Source organism: Sinocyclocheilus grahami, unplaced genomic scaffold (assembly GCF_001515645.1).
Source record: "Sinocyclocheilus grahami isolate Dianchi unplaced genomic scaffold, SAMN03320097.WGS_v1.1 scaffold440.1, whole genome shotgun sequence".
Classification (NCBI taxonomy): domain Eukaryota; kingdom Metazoa; phylum Chordata; class Actinopteri; order Cypriniformes; family Cyprinidae; genus Sinocyclocheilus; species Sinocyclocheilus grahami.
The window spans coordinates 713,077-737,615 of NW_015505619.1; the positions used below are offsets into that span (position 1 = coordinate 713,077).

The 24,539-nt window shown below is 35.9% G+C and overlaps 1 protein-coding gene across 2 annotated transcripts in view; it reads left to right on the plus strand.

The window, feature by feature from the left end:
- The window catches only part of LOC107552076 (SAM and SH3 domain-containing protein 1-like), a 99,949-nt gene continuing 75,410 nt past the window's right edge, over window positions 1–24,539 (plus strand). The window contains exons 1-2 of one of the 2 annotated variants that reach the window (XM_016233894.1): window positions 1–406; window positions 533–1,114. In XM_016233894.1, coding sequence (XP_016089380.1) covers window positions 584–1,114 — 531 coding nt within the window. In that variant the 5' untranslated portion in view covers window positions 1–406; window positions 533–583. The remainder of the gene's footprint in view (window positions 407–532; window positions 1,115–24,539) is intronic. The other variant, XM_016233895.1, reaches the window with a different exon arrangement.

A 24,539-nucleotide genomic window follows, 5' to 3' on the forward strand; every position in this document is an offset into this window, starting at 1 on the left:
CATCAGAAAGAAGGGGAGGGAAACTTCGATTTGGCGTCTGGCGCTCCGTTGAATTACTTAGACGCGCTCGGTCTGTCTGGTTCGCAGCACGGCAGAAGCCGCATCTTCTTTGTTTTCATTTGCCCTGTTTATTTAAGTATCGGATCGATGGGAAATAAACCGACACGCGGAAGAAAGCGACTCACTGACACTGGATACAAACGGCGTTTCGTCCTGTGACAGTCTGATGCTGTGAGGAATAAAGTGTATCTGCTGAGAGGAAACCAGCGTCAGTCAAGAATTAAAAGCTGTGAGTCTGGCTATGTGACAAAAGATGCACTTTTACAAAGGGATTTTCATATGCTAAAGCTTGTAACGTTATTCATTTCATATTCGATATGACACGGCAGGTTATCAAGGTACTGAGGTAAATATGATGCACTTTAAACTTTGTTTACATGGAGTCTTCGCACTGAAACCAAATTTGATTTGAGATTTACGATTTCCTCAGATGTTTAGGCATGTAACACTCGGGTTTTCTGCCTTTTATTAGTGAATTCAGCACTGGAAAGTCTTGTTTACTGTTGCTGGACTGCCAGTGTTGATGTGTAGCACTGAAGATGCTTGGGAATCGACTTTGGGAATGTCCTCTGATTTGGGAATGATGAATAACGGACCCACTATCGTCTACGAGTGGCTGAAAACCCTCCAGCTGTGTCAGTATGTGGAGGCATTTGTTGACAATGGTTATGATGACCTGGAGGTGTGCAAACAGATTGGAGACCCTGACCTGGATGCCATCGGTGTCTTCACCCCACATCACCGGGAAAAGGTTCTCCGGGCCGTGGAGAGACTGCGAGATGAAGACAAGAAGATGGCACCGGGACTGTATTTCACCCTTGAACCGCTTCCACATGGCACATGCTCTCAAATTAGTGACTGCAAACAGAAATGCACCAAGTCTTGGGTCAGTTCTACGTGGGACAGGCCCAGGATCGGCCTCTCCAATGACATCAAAGCACTAGAGAACCACAAGGAGCCGGTGGTGTATCCTAAACTCAAGCTGAAGATAATGATAAGGGATAAGCTGGTGAAGGATGGAATTGACCTGAGCAAAATGCCCTACTCGTATAAAGTGAGTACTAACCTTTACGTCGTTATAGTTCCTGTCACATCACCTGAAAATGTTTGCACCGTCTCTTTGTTTTGCTGCAGAGATATTGACATTTTCTTCCTGCTTTCAAAGGTTACCCGTTGGCTTGAAATTTACCCACCTGGTGTGTGTGTGTAGTCTCGTTTTTGGAGTAATAAACATCCAAGAAAGGTTGTGCCTGCAAAATGTCCATTGTAAATGTCACCCATTATTATATTTACTTGTGCTGTGGTGGTCGACCAATATGAGGTTTTCTTTTTATGGCCAGTTCTGAAAGTGCATTACCCTCATAACGTTCAAGGTGTAGATGAGTTTGTTTCTTCATCAGAACAGATTTGGAGAAATGCAGCATTCCATCACTTGCTCAGCAATGGATGCTCTGCAGTGAAATAGAAACCATTAACAAAATTTTCACTTATGCTAACTGATGGACTGGAGTGGTGTGGATTGCTTGTGGATTATTGTGATGTTTTTATCAGCTGTTTGGACTCTCATTCTGACGGCACCCATTCACTGCAGAGGATCCATTAGTGAGCAAGCGATGTAATGCTAAATTTCCCCAAATCTGTTCTGATGAAAAAATTAACTCATCTACATCTTGGATGGCCCGAGGGTGAGTACATGTACATTTTTTTGAATGACCTGTTCCTTTCATTGGCCAGTGCTTATAATCTCAAAAAGTCTGAATATTGCCGGAATAATTGCTCTGGTTGATATATTGGTCCATCACTATTTAATTAAGTATCCAAGCAAAACTTTGCATATATTAGCAGCACATTTAATTTTGTGGTTATCATATTGTCTTCTTAACATAAACTTGAACTTATTTCTGAGGGCTTGTTGGTCTGGTACAGAATTGTAGTTCCATGTTGCGGCATGCTTGATGCTTTCCAAGTCAGATGATTTTATCCAGCCAGAGACGTTGAAGTATTAGACAGCCTTAATTGAAGTCGTTATTCATTAGTGCACTCTGGGGCTTTGAGAGCAGGCGAGTCTTGGCTCTAATCGATAACCCAGAGAACAAGAACTGTAATCCATTAACTACACTGAATACTATTAATAGAGTGATTTACTGCACAGTTATCTCCACTGAGCATCATTCAAAGCTCAAGAGCTTTTAAATAATAGGCAGGCTAATGCAATGCATTTAAGAGGTCAATTGCATGATCAGATTCAGTTTTGTTATTATGGTAGTGATGTTTTGGGCCTTGAGAAGCGATTAGGTCAGCACAACTCTTTATATTTAGTTTAGTTTCAGTGATTCATTGAAATGATTTTATTTTATTGTGCAATGACTTATTTAACCATATGAAGCACAAACTAATGCTTTTATAACAGTGCATATAATGTTTGATAATTTCAAACATTCACAATATTGTCTTGTTTTCCAATAAAAATATGTATCTGAACATCATTAAAACAAGATATATTCATTTGAAAAGTAAAAGTGCATATTAAATTTAGGGATGCACCAATGTATCGGTCGCCGATATTTATCGGCCGATTTTTCCTCAATTTACAACCATCGGCATATCGGCTATATAAGGAAAAAGGCCGATATAACAAACCGATGGTTTATTAATTAACTGCGTAAAGGCACTGAGCTGTATAATGTCTGTTGCATAATCCTAGCGCTGCTGTCTGCATTTTAATGATAATCAAATAACAAAAGACAAAAGATTGCACACTATTCTTGACTAAATAACTTCTGTAACTTTCATAAGTGTAGCGGACCTCATCTGAATGATGACCAAAACTTTACTGATGTTTTATTAAGTTTATTGCGTCCTTTTTCACTCCAAAAAAATCACCATAAGAGCTAAACAAAACACAGAACACTTATTACAACTAACAGTAAACAAACATTTACAGAGCTCATGTCTTTTCGGGGGGTGCTTAATAAACTGACAAACTTTAAATCCGAAGAACTGCGTGCTTTCATTAACCATATAGCTGCTCCTTAGACTAGAAAACCCGTCAAAATAAGAGTCCCGCCTTAGTAAAGGAGATCTCATACATATTTAAACTTACAAACAATATTAAAATGTATACAAAAATAAATCACATTTATATTTCAATATAAAGGTTGCACATTTTGTAATAAATTGAGTCCCTCACAGTTTTTTATTGTAATGCATATTTTTTCCTCTGCTTATCAATATATGTAATAAAATACTAGTTGTTTTTTATTTTTATTTTCTCCGCTGTGAAGTTCCACATTTTAATGATAAATTACATTTATAGTTAAATTTAAAGGTAACACGTTTTTTTAAGTAAATTGAGTCCCTCTCCATCTTTTATTGTAATGCATATTTTTCTTCCAAATATCAGTGTGTATATATAATAAAAAATAGAGAGTAATATTTTTTTTGCTGTATTTCTGCCAATGAGTTCCACATTTTAAATATAAATAGCATTTATAGATCAATATAAAGGTTACACATTTTTAAATAACTTGAGTCCCTCTCCGTCTTTTGTTGTTATGCATATTTTTTCCTCGTCATATTTGCATATATAATAACAAAGAGTCTTCATTAGCAGACTGGGACTCATTAAGCACTGTACCATTCAGCGGCGTATCCACCTGAAGCAGAGCGCTTGTCATGCCTCTGCGGTGAGCTGTCACTGAACTCCACCGCCGCTTTTGTTCTTGTCCGAGTCGTGTTTCCATTATGCCGTCTTATCAGCACATTTATCAGTGACGGGTCTCTGGTGACAGATGGCTTCATTGCGCTTTGGGTTTAGAGAGCCATTTAATGTCTCATGCCATGCCAAAGTCCTCATTATCATAACTGTCATTTGCATTTGCAAAGAGTGGCCCACTTTTAAAATGTTTTCACTTGCTTCCTTGGTTTCACGGTATGCGAACTGCTGCTTCCCAAATTGTCTTGCAAATTGAGATGCGTTTGTGCTGCAACTAACAACGTAGTGCGCTTGAGCGAGCTTGTTTTAAACATTTGTGGTTTATTCCAAAGCGTATCTGTGGACTGAGAGGAATCTGAACTGAAGAACTGCATTTAACACCAAATTTAGGGTTTAAAGGAATAGTTCACCCAAAATGATTTACTTAACCTAGTTGTGCAAACCCATACTGTATGCTGTTGGATTTCCTACAAAATAGGATTTTTTGGAAGAATGTTCTTGCAGAGAATTTGAGTTCATATTGACTGTCATGTCTTTGTCAGATTTACTTTACATTTAGTCATTTAGCAGATGCTTTTATCCAAAGCAACTTACAAATGAGGACAATGGAAGCAATCAAAATCAACAAAAAGTGCTATAACAAGTCTCAGTTAGATTAACGCAGCACACGTAGCAAGGGTTTTTTAATTCTATAATAGATAAAAAGAAAACAGATAGAATAGAGCAAGTTAGTGTTAGAGGCCTTTTTTGCTTTTGTTAATTGTATAATAAATAAAAAGAACTGAAATAGAATACAAAAAGAATAGAGAAGCTAGTGTTAGTTTTTATACTATATATACTGGCTAAATACTTCAGCCATTGTGTTTTGTTTGAATTCTGCGTACAGTTTTTGTGTAATGTGCTAAATTAGATTATATACAATTCACCAAAAATCACACACAACTTAAATTTTTTTTTCTTTTTAATATTGTAAATAGTATTGTAAATGTTTTTATTGTAAATTCCTTTTTTACATTTATTTCTCATGTGTATGCTTGATGCTACCAATGCCAAGATCATGGGTTTAATTACAAGTAAAATTGCCATGATTGAATTGATAAAAATGTAGCCTATGCCTTCAACACAGTGTGCATTTCTTCGGATAAAAGGTCTTCAGTCTGACAAATGCATGAATGTAAATGTAAATACAAGAAGACTTCAAATATTCACCTTAGTCAGGGTAGTGCCATATTTCATTTTTGACAGGAATGAAAATGAGGCTGTGTGGGACTGAAGTACAGTGTGTTCAATGGATTGTACTGTTGTTCAACAACATAACGATTATTTAGCTGATGAAACAAAAACTACATAAAACAGTTTTGAAAGTTGTAAGTAGGGCTGGACGATATGGCCAAAATTGACATCACGATATATTTCTTAATTTCGGTCGATACTATATAATTCCGATATGAACACTATTTATCTGAAATAGAAATCTTTTGTAGCATTATAAATGCCTTTATCATCACTTTTGATACATTTTAAGCATCCTTGCTAAATAAAAGTATTAATTTCTATAATTTCTTTCCCCAAAAAATTATAAAAATTATACTGAATGGAATAGTGTATAATGTTACAAAAGCTTTTTATTTCAGATAAATGCTGATCTTTGGATCTTTCTATTCATCAAAGAATCCTGAAAAAAAAAATGTACTCAACGGTGTTAAATATTGATAATCAGCATATTAAAATGATTTCTGAAGGATCATGTGACACTGAAGACTGGATTAATGATTTGCCTATGTATGATCACAAGAAAAAAGGGTATGAAAAGAGCTCCGAGTCGCTGCAGAAAACAAAGAAATTGAACAACAACAAAAACTGGAAATGTTGCTTCTTTATCAGATCAAATGAAAATGCCATCGAAACTATTCTATAGACAGTCGGTTCCCTTCAGAGATACATTCATATAAAACACCCGCGCCGTGTTATGATTTTGAAACGTGCTTATTCAACAAAGTCAAACAGCACAATTAAATCAATGTATGAGTTTAAAAATCATATCACCGTTATTGAGAAAAATTATATCGCGATACATATTGATATTGAATTATTGTCCAGCCCTAGTTAAAAATTAAGTCTAAATACTATAAGTCTGTCTGAGCATGTACTCCCTGGACCTCTGCTTCTCGTAAATACTATCGTTATTGTGCATGTTATTTTTTGACAGACATCAATGTTGTGATATTCAAATGATGTGGATTTGAAAACGGATGCATTGTAAGGTGATAATTCTTTCTTTCTTTCTTAATGATTGTTTATGATTGATGCCCATGAGTGTGTTATGTCAGTGTTTTCAGTTCTAATATTCCAACTGACAGTCAGCTTATGTTTTTGACGGACGTGATAATGTGCGTAAGGGGAGAACTATGTTTGAATTTTGGGTAATTATAAAATGTGCTGGAGACGTCATACTTATTATAAGTTATACTTAAGTTTATTTTGTGGTTTAAATAAATTACATGTTACTCAGAGACAGACTTGTTTGGCTTGTCAAAAATATTACATTCAGCTGTCGCAAATTTATTGACTTTTGAAAATCAGGTTTATTTTTTATACCAGGAATGGAGTGCATTTGATGCATAAGGTTGTTTTTATTGTCTCTTATAACAAAAATATTTTATTTAAACCCATGAAAATGCAAATCCTATTCTAAATAATAATGAAAAATGACTCGTTCCATTATAACCCGTTTGCAGATTTTGACTCGTATAGGACATTTTGTAGATCATCTCCTCCAGTCAAAGTCTTCTGATTTCTCCAGTTTGTTTTGTATCGGCACAGAACATGAGACACCCAGCCTCCGTTTAGTGTGTTTGGATAACTTTTGGCAGTGGGAAGTTGATAGTAAGCGCAGCTTGTATTCTGTCTGACCTGCATTATGAATGGATGAGTGTTCCTGTGCTGGCTTGGTTGAATTGTCCATTCCCAAACTGGTGTCTTTCCAAAAAAGCTTGTGTAAGTGAAGCGTGTGTCACAACAGATGAATCGTGTCTGGTCAGGGTGAGCAGGTCCTTGTGGCATGTGGCAAGAGAGATCAAGGCATCAATTGCATATTCTTTCTGGCTTCATTAGTGAGTCAGAAAGAGCCTGTCTCTTTACATTAAGCAGCGTCTTGATTTTTATTCCACACGGCACTCTTTTTAAAAACTGAAGCGTTTCATACGTTATGCAACTATGCTATGCTCAGGTTGAACTAACCTTTAACCCTACGTACTAAACTTCAATGCATAACCTTTTTGGAAATAAATGTTTCCCCGAATCGTCTGGGTTGTTGAGATGATCTGTTTTGCCTGATGGACTATTGTTGGAACTATATTTCCTGACAAAGCCTCTAATCTGGTTAAGCTGTATTTTGGAGCCTTGTTGTTTTGGCTTTTCAGATCTTGTTTTTTTTGGATCCATGTGGCTTGTCGGCATGCTGGGCTTTAGCTAAATCACTTTTCTTCATCATATGTGTGAGTTGTGTTAAGAAATGCCTCACACTGGGACTTAAAACCAGTTTAAGGCATCAATTTTCCTGCTGTAAAACATTTGGTGAAAAACATACTTTTACATGTTTAAATTAGTTTTTACGAAAAATGACTCGTTCCATTATAACCCGTTTGCAGATTTTGACTCGTATAGGACATTTTGTAGATCATCTCCTCCAGTCAAAGTCTTCTGATTTCTCCAGTTTGTTTTGTATCGGCACAGAACATGAGACACCCAGCCTCCGTTTAGTGTGTTTGGATAACTTTTGGCAGTGGGAAGTTGATAGTAAGCGCAGCTTGTATTCTGTCTGACCTGCATTATGAATGGATGAGTGTTCCTGTGCTGGCTTGGTTGAATTGTCCATTCCCAAACTGGTGTCTTTCCAAAAAAGCTTGTGTAAGTGAAGCGTGTGTCACAACAGATGAATCGTGTCTGGTCAGGGTGAGCAGGTCCTTGTGGCATGTGGCAAGAGAGATCAAGGCATCAATTGCATATTCTTTCTGGCTTCATTAGTGAGTCAGAAAGAGCCTGTCTCTTTACATTAAGCAGCGTCCTGATTTTTATTCCACACGGCACTCTTTTAAAAAACTGAAGCGTTTCATACGTTATGCAACTATGCTATGCTCAGGTTGAACTAACCTTTAACCCTAAGTACTAAACTTCAATGCATAACCTTTTTGGAAATAAATGTTTCCCCGAATCGTCTGGGTTGTTGAGATGATCTGTTTTGCCTGATGGACTATTGTTGGAACTATATTTCCTGACAAAGCCTGTAATCTGGTTAAGCTGTATTTTGGAGCTTTGTTGTTTTGGCTTTTCAGATCTTGTTTTTTTGGATCCATGTGGCTTGTCGGCATGCTGGGCTTTAGCTAAATCACTTTTCTTCATCATATGTGTGAGTTGTGTTAGGAAATGCCTCACACTGGGACTTAAAACCAGTTTAAGGCATCAATTTTCCTGCTGTAAAACATTTGGTGAAAAACATACTTTTACATGTTTAAATTAGTTTTTATTGCCAAACTAATTATTTTAAGGTTAAAAACAGCATTCACAACTCATTTTATGCCTGCAACGAGACTTGTTTTCGAATCAAACAGGATGAGAAAAAAAATAGAGCTGGGGTGTATTCCAGAAAGCAAGGTTAATTTACCATCTGCTAAACCCTGGACTCTCGGTTGATTAACCCAAACCTTGCTTAGTTGATGTATATGTTGGTTCCAAAAACGCATCTGGGAGCAAGTTAATTCAACCCAGAGTAAGTTCCTGGTTAACACGCAAGATATTCTCAACAAAACGATGACTCGACGAGTCGCTATGGAAATGGATGCTAAGAAAAAGTGTGCCATACTACTTCTTTCTTCTTCTGTTCAAAGGCCGTTTGCGTACTTGGTTCATATCGCCACCTAACTGGTGGTTGTGCAATCATTTTTCTTTTTTTCCATTTAATCTTTAATCTTTAGTCCTTGAGAAAAATAATTATATTGTTTGTTTGATGCAAATAATAAAATAAATCATATCAGATATGTATTTTTATTATAGAAATAAATTATAGAAAATGCAGATGATGTGTGAGATGATAATATAAAATTGTATAAATATATAATATAATAAATTAATCATTACCATGTCAAAATAGTGTTTTAAAATGTATACATTAAGTAACTATTATATGTGCCAATAAAATAAATATAGTAACCATATTAGAATAATATTACCATATATATGACTTATATTAGTGCTTTATAATTAACATATCATACAACTATATCTATCTATCTATATATCTATATACATGAGTATATTACATGACTATATTGTAATAATATATAATATTGTGCGCAATCTGTCATGCCCACTGGACTCTGGTCAGAAGGTCACGCATGCAAACTAACAAGTGAAGTGAACTAACCCTGAAACAGAACCTACTCCAGAGCAGAACCTACTCCAGTTGCTATGGCTACTTACTCTGAAAGTTACCTCCGTTTTTGGAACCGAAAGCTGAGTTTATCAGCTTACTTACCCTTAAACATACCTGGGTATAACATAACCTGCTTTCTGGAATACCCCCCAGGACTTTATTTTATCCAGTTCAGTTTTTGTTTTTACAATTATGTCAGGATAGGTTACTGAAGGGGTTGTAAAACATTAATCATTATTATTATTATTATTATTATTATTTTAATTATTTTTTATATATTTTCAGAACATTACACTGATAATTTTTTTGCATTGAGATTTTTAGGTTTTTTATTGGTATTGATGGTATGTTATTGAAGTAAACCAAGTCAGTTGAGATTTCAATGTTTAAAAAAAATATAAATTTATTTTTCAGAACATTACACTGATACATTATTTACATTAAGATAGTTATTAATAATTAGGTAAATTAGTAAACTAAGTTTATATATATATATATTAGTTAGATAAATAATTATAATTAGTCATCACAACTTAAGTTTAGTGTTACAATAAATTTCATGGATTAAACATGATAATTCAACGCAAATATATAAGTTGTCAATTAATAAAACTTTGGCATTTCAAGTTACTTTTTTTTACATTGAAACTTTATTTATTTATTTATCTATCTATAAATTGACTTCAGATTTATATTTACTGATTGTTCAGTACTGTTTCTGATAATTCAGGCAAAAATGGAAATTCCTCATCAGTCATCTACTCTTTATTTTTTTGTCAGTTTTCATTGAGTATGTTTTACATTTATTTTCTTCATAGAAAGTGGCATTTTGGCCTCAGTTACTTTTATAGTATGGAAAAATGCAACTTGCTTGGCTCATTTTGTGTTCCACAAACATTTCCAAGGCTTTCAAACAACACAGGGTGAGTAAACGATGGCAGAACTTTCATTTTGGAGTGATCTTCTCACAGATAATGAAGAGCTTGACTTCCACAGATCTGTGTTTTCTGAGTACTGGGAGAACAGAAGTGCACTGATTCTCCACCGGATAATGTTCATAAAAGATTCAGGCACAAACTGTAAAGTGCAGCATTCTGGAAAGCATTTCATGAGTCACCGCTGACCTTTTATTAGATCTGAGCAAAGGGTTTTTGTGATTTCGAACATTTCTCTCAGGTTTCTCTCTGGCAGCGAGCCAGAGACATTTTAGAGGTTCACTTGAACGGCCCGTCCTTTCAGGACAAACTACATCATGTTTTGGACTCATACTAGGGCTGCACGATTAATTGAATGCGATTGTCATGTGCATTTTGTTAGTAATGCCGGTTCTGTAATCAGCAGTAAATCATCATCACGTGCTTTCAGATGGAGCAGCATTTACTACACAAAGCTGTTCACTGAAGAGTTACGCAAAAAAATCACAGACGATTTTATTGCGCGATTCTGAAATCGAAGAAATCGTTCGCGATAATGACAGCTGTTTGCATAGCTTCTCAGTGAACTACGGCTCTGTGAAGTAAATGCTGCTCCATCTGAAAGCATGTGAAAATACCACATTTAATAACATATTTTTTCTCCAAACTCACTTCATAATGTCAGTCGAGTGTTTGAAATAAATCTTTCTGTGAGATGATGCGGCTTCTAACACAGAATAAGGCACGTAACATATTTCATAGTATTTAAGCAGTGATAAAGGCATTGCATTATAAATATGCTTTATTTTAATGAAAATTATAATAATAAGAACTCTGATAAACCGTATATTGCCATAGTCATGTGTTTATTAGTCACGTTGAATCAATGAAAGCAGTTGAATCTTCTGTTTATTCAGCTGCAGCGATAGGCATTTTCTGGGTTTCTTCTGCGAAGCGTATTTGGAGTTTCAGCGCAAGGGCGCCCTCTGGCCTTTGGATGGAGATTTACTGCTGATCACAGAACCGTGCTTCCCTGAAAGATACGCATGACAATCGCAGCTTCTGTCGAATCACGATCTCGATTCCATTTCGATTTATGGTGCAGCCCTAACTCATACTTTGTGTTTGCTGTTTTTAAATCAGAGTGAATCTGTTCTCCTGTAAGTTTTAAACTGGAACAGAGAGCAGGCTGGCAGCGAAGAGGCCATCAGAGATGTGCTTTTTGAATGAGTCTGACAGAAACACTGCGGAGGGACTTCAGAGCTCTTTTGAGAGGATTTTGCAATTAAGTTTCTTTTTACAAACCTTTACCCATAGTTACAGCAGTTTGCTACTTCTGAGCTCAGATAAATGTCTGGATGGAAGTGTGCTGTGATCTCTGTGTGACCTGAGGGTGAGGGGTGAACCGGCCTCACAGCTGCGACCCGAACGCTTTAAGATTACTGGATTTTGAAGGATTACCACCCAATATGAGCGTTATTTCACATGAACTTATGGCCTCACAACAGCAGCAGCGCTTAAAACCCACTTAGATGTCTGATTGGTCATTATAGTGCTGTTTTTCTTCACTCTTAAGTGTGAAGCAGAAGCTAGTCAACTTTTCTTGTGTGGTAGTTACACTCAGTCTCAACAGTGTTGTCAGTGTAAAGTAACATTTGGTTTGTGATGCATGTAAGAGCATAAACGATCTGTTCTTTCTGCACTATAAGACAATTTAATATTATTTGCAAAGCTAATATTTTCAGATGCAAATGCACAACCGTGCACAAATGCAGCCATTGCTAGTTGCCATTCCTACTTGAATACAGTGTCTCTTAGGACCAGTCAAACTAACACAATTCTAACCTGTCATTGAAGCAAATATAGAAAGTTGGGGGGAAATCTCATTATGAAATATGTGGAATACGACAACTGTAGCCAAATTCCTTGACACGTCTGTGTGTGGTGGCTCTTGATGCCTTGACCCCAGCCTCCATCCATTCCTTGTAAAGTTCACTCAAATTAATTTGATTTGAATTACTGAAATAAATGAACTTTTCCACAACATTCTAATTTATTGAGATGCACCTGTATATACTTTTTTTAACACACATATATTTGTATTATATTATATATATTAATACATATAATACACTTGATTAGAATATTCAATCGTTATTTGTAGGGGGATCAGATGACCTCCAATTTCTGCTTTCCCATTGGTCTTTGCATCGATGCACATTTGCATAAAATGTGCTTTTTGCAGTTGCTTTGTTGTGGCATAATGCTGTCATTGTACGCACATCCTAATCATTTAGTTTGCTGCCATGTTACTACATATCAACCGTTTTTGCAAAGGTTTGCTTTGGAAATGGCTCAGGTTACACCGGTAGCCAAATACTACAATTATGAGGAAATGTAGAAACCACGTGTACAGTCTTCACAACATCACTGGAGTAGAGTAAACCCTATAGACTAGATTTGTAGGACATACTCCGCATCAAATCGATGTTGATGGATTATCTTTGACGGATGTAACAGGTCCAATGACATTCTGGGAAACTGGGATGTGCTTTTTTATGGTGGCTGTCCTTTTCATTGTCTGCTCCACAGCACAATCAATTTGTGTTGCCGTTGTCCTCAGTCTTTATGCATGGATGCCTTGAACAGGCACGTACAGTGTTGCGGCTTTACTGTGTTAGTGGAACAGTTAATATAATAAACGATGGCTGTAAATGACCTAACAGCCTGGGCAGGAGCGGGTGCGTTTGATCGAAATATTGACAGCTCAGTGTGTTACGATAACAAGCCGGTTCATATGAATGTCCCTCAGGATCAAAATATTATGTCACTGTATGAATAATTTAGTATCAAATCAACAATGTCTAATAATATAGTTGTTAGCTTGAAATTCAGTAAAAAATATAATTTGATTGTTTCCAAACACTGATGTTACTCTAATGTCATTTTGCACAATAATGACAGAGTCTTTCGTCTGTTTCTTTGCTTTTTAAACCATCGTGGCATGTTTAGATTTTTAAGTATGAATCACTCTTCTACATATTCTACATGAGTTATAATGCATGGATGCTGTACACACCCTTTTAGTGGTTAATTGTTCAGAGACAGGGCGTTTTGCTCCACGTTCAGCGTCTGTTTTAGGTTTCTGTGAGCAGACAGACGGGATGGAGATCCTCTTTAATGCACACTTTAGCCGAACAAACACAGCTGTGTGTTGTGATGTTACCGGCTGCTCAGAAGAGCTCTTCAACACAAGAGTCGCTGTTTAACAACCCTCAAACATCCATTGAGTTGTGCTACACACAACAAACATGCTTAAAGACAATGTGAAATCAAAATGAACCCTTTTTACATTTTTAAATTGATGTCCTTGCTCTTCCTGTTCACAATTAATGTGCATTTGCTATTGAAAAATGTTTGTTTTTAAAAAAAATTGTGTAAATGTCATATTTATTTGCTTATAAAAATAATAACAATTGACATATGTTTTGTTTTACACCTAAACTAAGCTGATTTTGACAAGTTTGTCATTTTTAAGTCACGGAGATCATTATAGCAGAGTGGAAGATCATAATAATATGTTGTTATTTTGAGGACTAACACATCCTTTCCGCTCTGGTGAAAGCTGCTAGTTATCTGCTGTCTGTAGTGACTCTGGTTTCCGCTGGCAGACGGCCAATATAGCCGGCGGTCGGACGCAGTGGATGTCCAGCACAGCTCTGACTGTAAGAGTCAAGAGTTAATCTACTGACAAATCCATCCACTTACAGCTCTGAGGACTTCAGCGCCCTTAAAATCACACCAAAACAGCTTTCTTTAGAGACTGAAGAGTTTGCATGATGTTTGTATAACCTGATTGAAGTACTAAACAGATGCTGACCATTTAGTGCTTTTGGCTAGATTTGTTGTGATTACTATGGTGAACATTGTAGCGATCGTTTGTATCTGGGTCTTTCTAAATCATGGCCTCTTTGTTTATTGTTGTTTGTTTGTACATTAGCGCTTGATATATTTCATGTTTCAGAAAACATGAAATTTATGAAGCTGAAACAGAGTATTGCGCTAGCAGCACAAAGGTCATGTGAACCAATGCAGTGTGAAGCCTGTCAAGTGCATAAATTTAAAGTAAACGGGTAATTAAATTTATGATCTTTTCGTTTTCCATAATTTTAGTTCCAAATGTGACACTGGACCACAAAACCAGTCATAAGGGTCATTTTGTAAAATTGAGATTTATACATCATCTGAAAGCTTAATAAATAAGCTTTCCATTGATGTATGGTTTGTTAGGATAGGACAATATTTGGTCGGGATACAACTATTTGAATATCTGGAATCAATGCAAAAAATCTAAATATTGAGAAAATCGCCTTTAAAGTTGTCCAAATGAAGTGCTTAGCAATGCATATTACTAATGATAAATACATTTTTGATATATTTACGGTAGGAAATGTTCAAAATATCTTCATGGAACATGATCTTTACTTAATATCCTAATGATTTTTGGCATAAAAGAAAAATCGATAATTTTGACCCATATAATGTATTTTTGGCTATTTCTACAAATATACCCCAGCGACTTAAGACTGCTTTTGTGCTCCAGGGTCATAAATGTAAAAAAATAATATGTTTATTTTTTTATTATTTTCATTTTATTTAATTTTTTATTAACTAATTATATTGCATTATTTATTTATTTACATTTTGTTTTTAATTTATTCATATTTATTTAAGGGATTTACTTTTATGCCTTTGGCAGACGCTTATATATATATATATATATATATATATATTTTATTTATTTTTTTTTATATAAAGTTTGTTAAATTCCAAGCAAAAATAACTATATTGTGATACATTTTAAGGAATAAAAAAAGGAAGCAAACCCCTCTGATTTTGGGTGTACAGCTCACACCTGGTTGTGAGTTTAACAATCTATTTCTTTCTTAAAATAAGCTTTTTCTCGTGTTTGGTTAGTTTAATCTTATTATTGTTGCTTTTTTGGATCCAGGAACCCAAAGCGTTTAGCATCCAATTTCGTTGCCATTTTCTTTATATTTCAGGTGTCAAATCTCTTCCCATTTCTTTTGGGAGCTGCTACAGGTGCTAAATGAAATGTGCAATATTTGCCTTTTCTTCCACATCCGAGGCTCATTTTGTTCAGTGGGATATCAGTCAGTGTTCATTTTTACACTCCATATTCCGAAGCAAAATGCACGTGTGATGGAGAAGACAACCGTAACGTACTTTTCCGCTGAATTCACATGTAAATATTTTCCTTTGTCTCCACGAGCCGGGGCCCCAGGGAAGTGTCCAGTCATACAATCCCCTCCGATTGGACAAATCCTGCTACCACTTCCAAAACAATAGAGCGCTCTGTCATCTGTACTGTACCGGCGTCTTTCAGAGAAAACTATCGGCCCGTAGTTTGCGGCTCCTCTTGAGAGCAGCGAGAGCTTTCAGACAGGAGGTGTCCAGCAGAAGCTAATCTGTGAATGGGGCCCACGGCCCCTCGGTTCCTCACAGCTGACAGCTGTGTGTGTCTTTTCAGATGGTCGTTTGAGAGATGTAAAGCTCATGCTGGGTCTGACCCCCATTCTTCATGGAATAATAATGTCTGCCTTGGTTTCAGAGCAACAGCTTGAGCTGTATGTAGTATGTAAAGATTTACTCTCAGAGTAGTACTTAGAAAAGTGCTAGTTTCTGATTAAATAAGCACCATGAGCCCAGTATTTCTGAAAGAGTAGCTTTTTTGTTTTTGAAAGCTGTAATGGACTATATTGCTAAACCAGTTTTATCATAAACCAGTTTTATTTTGGTGCCTTTGCGATACTATTATTATATTTTTTAATTAATATTTTGAATTGGTTTTTATTTTCCTATTTTCTATTTTCATTTCCATTTTAGTCATTCAGTTTTTGTCATGTTTATTAGTTTTAGTTTTTTTTATAGTATGTTTTTTATAAATTTTTTATTTAAGTTTTAGTATTTTTGGTTAACAAACTAAATGAAAATGAAATTTAGTGTTGGCAACAGGCTGAAAATATTTTATTTTATTTTCTGTTTACATTTCTTTAATTTCAACAACCCAAAAGTTTTTTTTTTATGGTTTTAATTTTTAAACTATAATAACCTTGTCATACAAACTCAAAGATACAACTTATTTTGTCATATTATTTATATTATTCAAATTATTTAGTGCATCGATTTGATTGCACAAAAACCGGTAGCTAGCATCCGATTCAACCAGTTTTTTGTGCTTATTTTTAGAAGTAGGCCCACTAAACAGTTATATATAATTTTTATTAAAATATTTTAATGAACATTTTCTCTTAGAAGTTGTATATTTACTACAATTTTGCTTGTGTTCAGAGCAAAATTGTTTTGATTTCTAAAATTGGCTGTCATATTGGTTACCGGCCCATGGATGTGAATAAATATTGGCTGTTGTAGGTTGAGACTCAAGATTTGGTTCTTGAATTTGATTAGCATGAAATTACACATGGGTAACGAATATATGAGACATCTTTCTGTCCTTAGTTGTTGTCTGCAAACATACAGCACGACTAGCGTAGTCTGATTCATAAACAAATGACTCCTATGAGCAATTCTTTTGAATGAATCAATGGAAAAGACTCTCAAGTCACTGTTGGACTCATGAACTATTGGTTTGAATCAGTCTAATGATTCACTAATTGAAAGATACAGATTTGGAGCAGAGTTTTGTTGTGGTAAATAATACATGAGATGTTACCTATTGTTATGTTTAGCATATATTGAACTATTAGAGATGATTTCATTCACAATTTCTTTAGTGGTTTCACAAAATTGGAGCCATGAATATTATATGAGTTGCAATTTCTCTATTAGCGCGTCTCTAGCAGATACAAGCATGTCATTTGATGCTCTATGGTGGTTTTTGATCCTTTCGGAGGTTCTCTTTTATAAAGTGAGCATGCTTTTTAATGTATTAGCGCTGTGTCTGCAGTGAACGTTTGCACTCTCACACCTCTGCTTCGATTTACCGCTGCGGCGGCTTGAAGGAGAGAAAGTAATCGGCTTTGTCCGGCACTTCTCCCTCACACCTCTCGCTCTCTGAGTGATCAGTGGAGAGGTGAGCTGAACCGGCCCTGTGTCTGTGCGCTGTTGTTTTGGGGGGGTGTGCGCTCGCACATCTTCTAGCTCATATGCTTCAATCCTGTTGGTTAGGCGATGTAGCCATGACAACTCAAATGCCCGGGGTCTCTGTATGATTTTGCTGGAAGGCGGGCAGAATGTGCCGGTTTCTCTTGCTGGGACAGACAGAACACTCCCTTCGGATGTGGGGCAGGCACATGGCACGACCGTCCCATTGAGACCTGTTTCTTGGCACAAATAAATTTTCCATAAGATGAGCTGTTCCTCTAAACCGACTGAGTTATAATAGATATGCTATCTAAATAAGGACATGCCTGAGACGATTGTTATTTTTAGTGGAGAACTGATGTGTTACTGATCTAATTACTAGGCCGAATGATTGTTGATATAGTGCAATATACACAGAAATGAACTACAAACAAGAAATATTTAGTTTATTTTCCAATAGCAGTCCTCTGGTTTAGTGGTTTGATCACCTAACCAAGCACATTATTGACCAAAACTGGTCAAAATGGACAGATTGCAGTCGATTAATCAACCTTGCACTGCAAAAAGCCATTTTTTTACTTAGTATTTTTGTCTTGTTTTTCAAGACTAACATCTAAACACTTCTAAATTAAGATGCATTACTTGAGAAATGACGAAAGGTAAAATGAATAAATTAAAATTGAAATAATAAAATATTAAAACTAAGAAATTTGGGAAAATAAACTTGTTTTTGCTTCTAATTTTACTTTTTAGTATTGTTGTCTTTATATTCCAATACAAATATCTAAACATTTTTAAATCAAGAAACTTTTACTTGTGAGGCAAAATGACATGTTACATTTTTCATAAGAATTAAGAAAAATACATTTGTTTTCCTGTTGAATTAAGTTTATTTTTCTTATCCCATTGGCAGTTATCCGTTCTTGTTTTAAGTAATTTTGATATGTCTCAGAAAACAGAGAATATGTCATTTTGATTCAGTATTATTTCTTGATTCAAAATGTTTTTAGATATTTTACTGCAAAACAAGACAAAAATATCAAGAAAGAAAATGACTTTTTGCTGTGTGCTGATTGGTCGATCATTGATTGATTGTTTTTATATAAAACTAATTAAATTAGCCTAAATTATAATTATTACAAGCTAACTCTGAAATACATTTTGCATTTTCAGAATTTAAAAAAAAGTAATGCTTCCTTTATGAGTCGGTTGCAGCTAGTCTTCTTTGAAAGATGGAACCTGATTCTCAGCCCTTGTGAACACACAATCCTTGTGCAATCAAATTCCCAAATGGGATCTCAAGATGGGAAAATTGAGCCGTCTGGCGGGCATACGGCTCGTCTCGCACCTCTACTCAACACACAGCACTCTTAGTCCACCACCTGTCCTCTGTTCACCTCCAAACACACACACACACACACACACACACACTAAAGGAAACAAACAGCTTGTTCTTGCGTTCAGATCTGTATTTCCTCTTCCTTTGTCCTCATTTTGTCACATTTCTTGACATGTACCTTGAAATGTACACACACACACACACACACACACACACACACACACACTAAAGGAAACCAAAAGCTTGTTCTCGTGTCCAGATATGTATTTCCTCTTCCTTTGTCCCCATTTTGTCACATTTCTTGACATGTACATTGAAATGTTGCTTGTAGAACATGGTGAGTGTGGAGCGAGAGGAAGCTGCAATGTGCTTTTCATGTACATTTTGTCTCTTGAGACCACAAACCATGCGAAGATATAGGTTAAAAGAAAAGTTGTGCATGTGTATCTTTTGCAGTTCTCAAAGGATGAACTGTAGCAAAATGGAAGTTGTTTGATAAATTGTGCTTTATTGGATAAGCAGTGTGAACGACAAGCTAATATATCTTTGTGTATCATGTGGGAAGACAAGTTTTATAGAGCGCTGCAGTCGGGATCCGGAAGTTAAAATTCCATGCATTTTCTCTGTAGAGAAATGGATTTTTAGGGCTAATGTATGACCCTTTCAGGGCAGATGTATTTTGAACATGTTATGAGTTTGTGAAGTGATGGCCATTATTAGTGGTTTGCCCTCTTAGATTTTAGAAAAAAAGGTTTAATTTCTGAATTCCCAGTGAAGGACTCTACTAGGGCTGGGTAAAAAAATATTAATATCTCGATTTTAATCGATTCTCATTTTTACGAAACGATATTGATTCTTAAATCCCAAGAATCGATTATTCTAGCCTGTTTTCAGTTAATGGATGGAACATTGAAGGGGACCTCCCATCCAATAAATCGCAATAAGCATTGTGCTTTGGTACTTTTAATATGAAACAAAGTCTCAGATTTCAGTTTATGTCCATTGTATTGCAGTATTTAAACAATAAATGTCATTTTGGCACTGTTTAATGTATAGTGACAGATCGCTGCAGTAGCGCCTCGATCAACAGAAATGCCAGCGCATAGCGCACGTGAACTGATCATCTCCTCCACATTAATACCAGTTTCAGCACAAAATAAACATGACTAAACATCCGAAGGTAAGTTAAAAGAAAGAGTACAACTTTACAATCCGTATCCTGTCTCATGTAATCGCTCAATCAGTGTTTCAGCCGTGCAAAGACGTCAATATAACAGCTTGTAAACAATTCATGTAACATCACATTTACCACAGAAAGCATATTCGGTGACCATAAAAATAAACTGTAGAGAGGAGCATTTTGCTAAATATATGCACCATATAACATTCATTATAATTGTTTACTGTTCTTTAATGTTTTACTTATGTTTGAATAAATCCGTCCAAGTTTTTATGACAGCCACTATTTAAATGTGTATATTTCCAACAAACTTAGCTGGAGTAATTGTAACCTAATTATAAAAACTTCAGTAAGTGCCATTTAAACAGTTGTACAGCACAAATCTGTCCATTTTAACCTTCAATATTATAATGTAGTACCAACTGACTCTCATGTATATTTTATAGCATTAGTTGAGATTTTTTTTCCTTGAGAAAATTTGACATATACTGTACCTGATATGTATCCAAAATAATCAATATGGAATCGAATCGAATCCAATTGCTAATCGGATCGAATCGCAAGCTTGTGAATGAGAATCGAATTGTGAAATTTGTGTCAAAACCCAGCCCTAGACTCTACCGTCCTGAAATTTGCACCAATCACAGTCTGTCTACACCACTTATTTGTATTTATTTAAAAATGTCACAATGACCTAAATGGTGTTCTATACTTCAACGTAAAATACCATATAGTCAATAGTTTTTATGGATTTTTAAAACTTTATAATTGGAGTTATATGTTAGTAGTCTATTTTAGACCTGGTGTGCTTGTTATCTAACTATGGTCGCGAGTTCCATTGAACTCTATTGGTAATGATGGAACTTGCAACCATAGTTGACTTTTGGAAACATGCCCGATTGCTTAGAAATGACTAGAATGAAGGCAGCTTTGTGTTTAAATTTTTATGTTAACATATGTTTTGTTAAAATATTTTGTTAACTTTTCTTTTATTTATTTGTTTGTTTATTTTGTCCCAGCTCAATTTGCAACATAAAAGTTATGTTTTTAACTGTGTTAAAATAAAACTTTTAAATATTTTATTTTATTCCCAGCTCCTTTTTTTGTTTGTTTGCTTATGTAAACTACTGAAAAGTGCAAAACTGGGTTGAAATAAAAGGAAAAATATATATATTTTATTCTATTTTGCCCCCTTTTTAATTTTTTTTAATTTTTTTAAGTAAGCTGCTGAAAAGTGCAAAACTGTGTTGCTTTCATAATCTTTTTGTGCATCTCGACCAGGCGGCAACATTGCCTCATCTCATGGTGTTTGGGACGGGACTGTCTGTTTGTCTGACTAGGAATACTAGTGACATATTTGAGAAACTTGTCTCAACATCAACATCAGCACTGCTGAAGGCAGCTTCAGATGAAAAAGCATCACAACTCATGCTCAACTACTGCCTCTGCCTTATAAAACTTATATCAGCTTCATTAAAATGCCTTATGAATACTGTATATAACAAGCTTTAATAAACAACGATGCATGATTTCATAATGTAAGCATTATTCTAAAGCCTCTGTGTCTCTGACCTAAATCTCCAGCGGGGAAATGAGGTCTTGTAATGGGTTACCAGACGTGATAAAAGACCTAATGGTGAAGGATTAATCTTTATAAACAAAATCATTTGGTGATGTCTCTGTGAGCAGACGGGCTTCATGTTTTAAAGCACTTACTGAAGGTCACTTTCACAGCCTCTCTGGATGGATTACTGCACCATAACCCATGAGGCCTCATCCGAGCCCGTGCAACATCCTCCTCTCCCCCTGTCTGGATGTTCAAAAATCAGGCTTTTTCTGTGTCCATTCTACTCTGAACAATGCTAAAGCTGGTCCCGGCCTCTAGACGCTGTGCGCTGCATTTCAATCAGGCCGAGAGAATAGCCGCGCTCGCCGCCAGCTCACAGACGCATGCTAGTCACATGGCTCTTAATTAAAGCGCAAAGACTTGAAAAGGAAGGCGTTTCTGCAGTGCTGGCGAGAGCCTGTGAAAGCTGGTGTATGATGGTTGTAATTTGTGAGTGCAAAGGAGGTAAAAGCTGAAGCGGAAATGTCATTAGAAAGGCACAAAAGAAAAGAGAGGAAGCTGTGTTGTGTACCTGTAATGCTGGAGAAAAGTGGTTTTGTGGGAACTGAGAAGATCTCTAGAGATCCGCGCTTCCACTTAATTCACAGTCGAACGCTGATGTAACTGACAAAATTCAGAATGAAAGAGGTGTTCTTTCAGTTAATGAGTGGGAATTTGAATTGATTTGGACACAATACACAGGAAGTTCAATAAGAATTTGAATTGGAATGACATGAAGTGGAGTTTACTGAATGCTATCTATCTATCTATCTATCTATCTATCTATCTATCTATCGATTGATCGTTCGTTCATTAATTAGCTTGTTTGCTTGTTCGATCTATTGTTCGTTTGCTTGTTCTATCATTCATTCGTTCGTTCACTCGTTCTATCTATCGTTCGTTCGTTCACCCGTTCTATCTATCGTTCGTTCATTCACTTGTTCTGGCGAGAGCCTGTGAAAGCTGGTGTATGATGGTTGTAATTTGTGAGTGCAAAGGAGGTAAAAGCTGAAGCGGAAATGTCATTAGAAAGGCACAAAAGAAAAGAGAGGAAGCTGTGTTGTGTACCTGTAATGCTGGAGAAAAGTGGTTTTGTGGGAACTGAGAAGATCTCTAGAGATCCGCGCTTCCACTTAATTCACAGTCGAACGCTGATGTAACTGACAAAATTCAGAATGAAAGAGGTGTTCTTTCAGTTAATGAGTGGGAATTTGAATTGATTTGGACACAATACACAGGAAGTTCAATAAGAATTTGAATTGGAATGACATGAAGTGGAGTTTACTGAATGCTATCTATCTATCTATCTATCTATCTATCTATCTATCTATCGATTGATCGTTCGTTCATTAATTAGCTTGTTTGCTTGTTCGATCTATTGTTCGTTTGCTTGTTCTATCATTCATTCGTTCGTTCACTCGTTCTATCTATCGTTCGTTCGTTCACCCGTTCTATCTATCGTTCGTTCATTCACTTGTTCTATCTATCGTTCGTTCGTTCACTCGTTCTATCTATCGTTCGTTCGTTCACTCGTTCTATCTATCGTTCGTTCGTTCACTCGTTCTATCGTTCGTTCGTTCGTTCACTCGTTCTATCTATCGTTCGTTCGTTCACTCGTTCTATCTATCGTTCGTTCGTTCACTTGTTCTATCTATCGTTCGTTCGTTCACTTGTTCTATCTATCGTTCGTTCGTTCACTTGTTCTATCTATCGTTCGTTCGTTCACTTGTTCTATCTATCGTTCGTTCGTTCACTTGTTCGCTCTATCTATCTATAGATTTAGATTTATAGTTTGTTCGCTTGCACGTTCTATGTAATGTTCGTTCATTTCTTTGCTCATTCTATCGATCTATCTATCTATCTATTGTTATATCTATCTATTTATATATTGTTTGTTTATTTGTTGGCTCGCTCATTTGCTTGTTCGCTCGATCTATCTATCTATTGTTCGTTCATTTTATCGTTCATTATCTGTTGTTCTTTCTATCTATAATGTTCTTTCTTTATCTTTGCCTTTGTTTTTTTTTGTCGTTCTATTGTATTGTATCTGAATACCTGCATTTCTCTATTTGTCTTTTTAATCTTCTTTTAATACTATCAATCAGGTCTTTAAGGCAACACTCAAACTTTGCTTTTATGGGTAAAAATGATACAGTAGTAGCATCAACCCTACATTGCGAGTAAATCACTCGCATATGCGACTAAATCTTACTCTGGGCGACTAAATGATGTCTAATATTAGCCAATGGCTAATAAATTCTCAGATTTTACTTGCCCGTGTGAGTTGTAGGTAGGGATGTAACGATTACCGGTTTTACGATAAATCACGATAAAATGCCCTGACAGTTAGTATTACTGTTTAAAATTTAACTATCATCAAAACCGTGTTTGATTATCACAATTTTGAAAACTCGTGGTAAATCCTGTCCAGCCAGCATCAGTCTGACGCAGAAGCAGCGTGCAATGTTGTTGTTGTTTTTGTTGTTTTTTGTACGAGACGAAATAGCGGAAGGCAGTGACAGCGCTCGCGAGATTTTTCAGCCATCTAAGAGGACCAAATCGGTGGTCTGGTCGTATTTTGGCTTTTACAAGAGTCCTGAAGGCAATTTAATCGAGGACAGTCACCTGTCTGCTGATCTTGCAAGAAGAAAGTCGCTGCAAAAGGGGGAAACGTCAAATTTGCTCCGTCAACTTCGTGACCACCACCCACTGTTATATAGTGAATGCAAGGTAACTTTTACCTCAATACCAAAATTACTGGGCAAATAATTGGACAAAAAAATATTGATTAGAGATTAAATATTTCGTTATCTCACTTGTTTAACGCAAAGCTTCCGCGAAGAAAAGTTCTCAGCAAGTGGCTTTGAGCCAAGACGAACGAACGTTCAAACTATCAGGTTGACATTTAAGGGATAATGTATTGTATATTCATAGTTAACTTATTACACACATTTTTTTTGTTTACCTCTAATAATATATAAATTCGGGGACATGAAATATTGAATTGAGATTAATGTTTTAAAATCTTACCCGTTTATAAATCCATTGAACAGTGTACAAAACAATCGTCAGGACAATATGATCACTACAGCAAAATTATAGTAGTATTAATACTAAACTCCTCTGATTTCATTTTCAATACAATCAAAAACTGAGATGCAAGACGGCA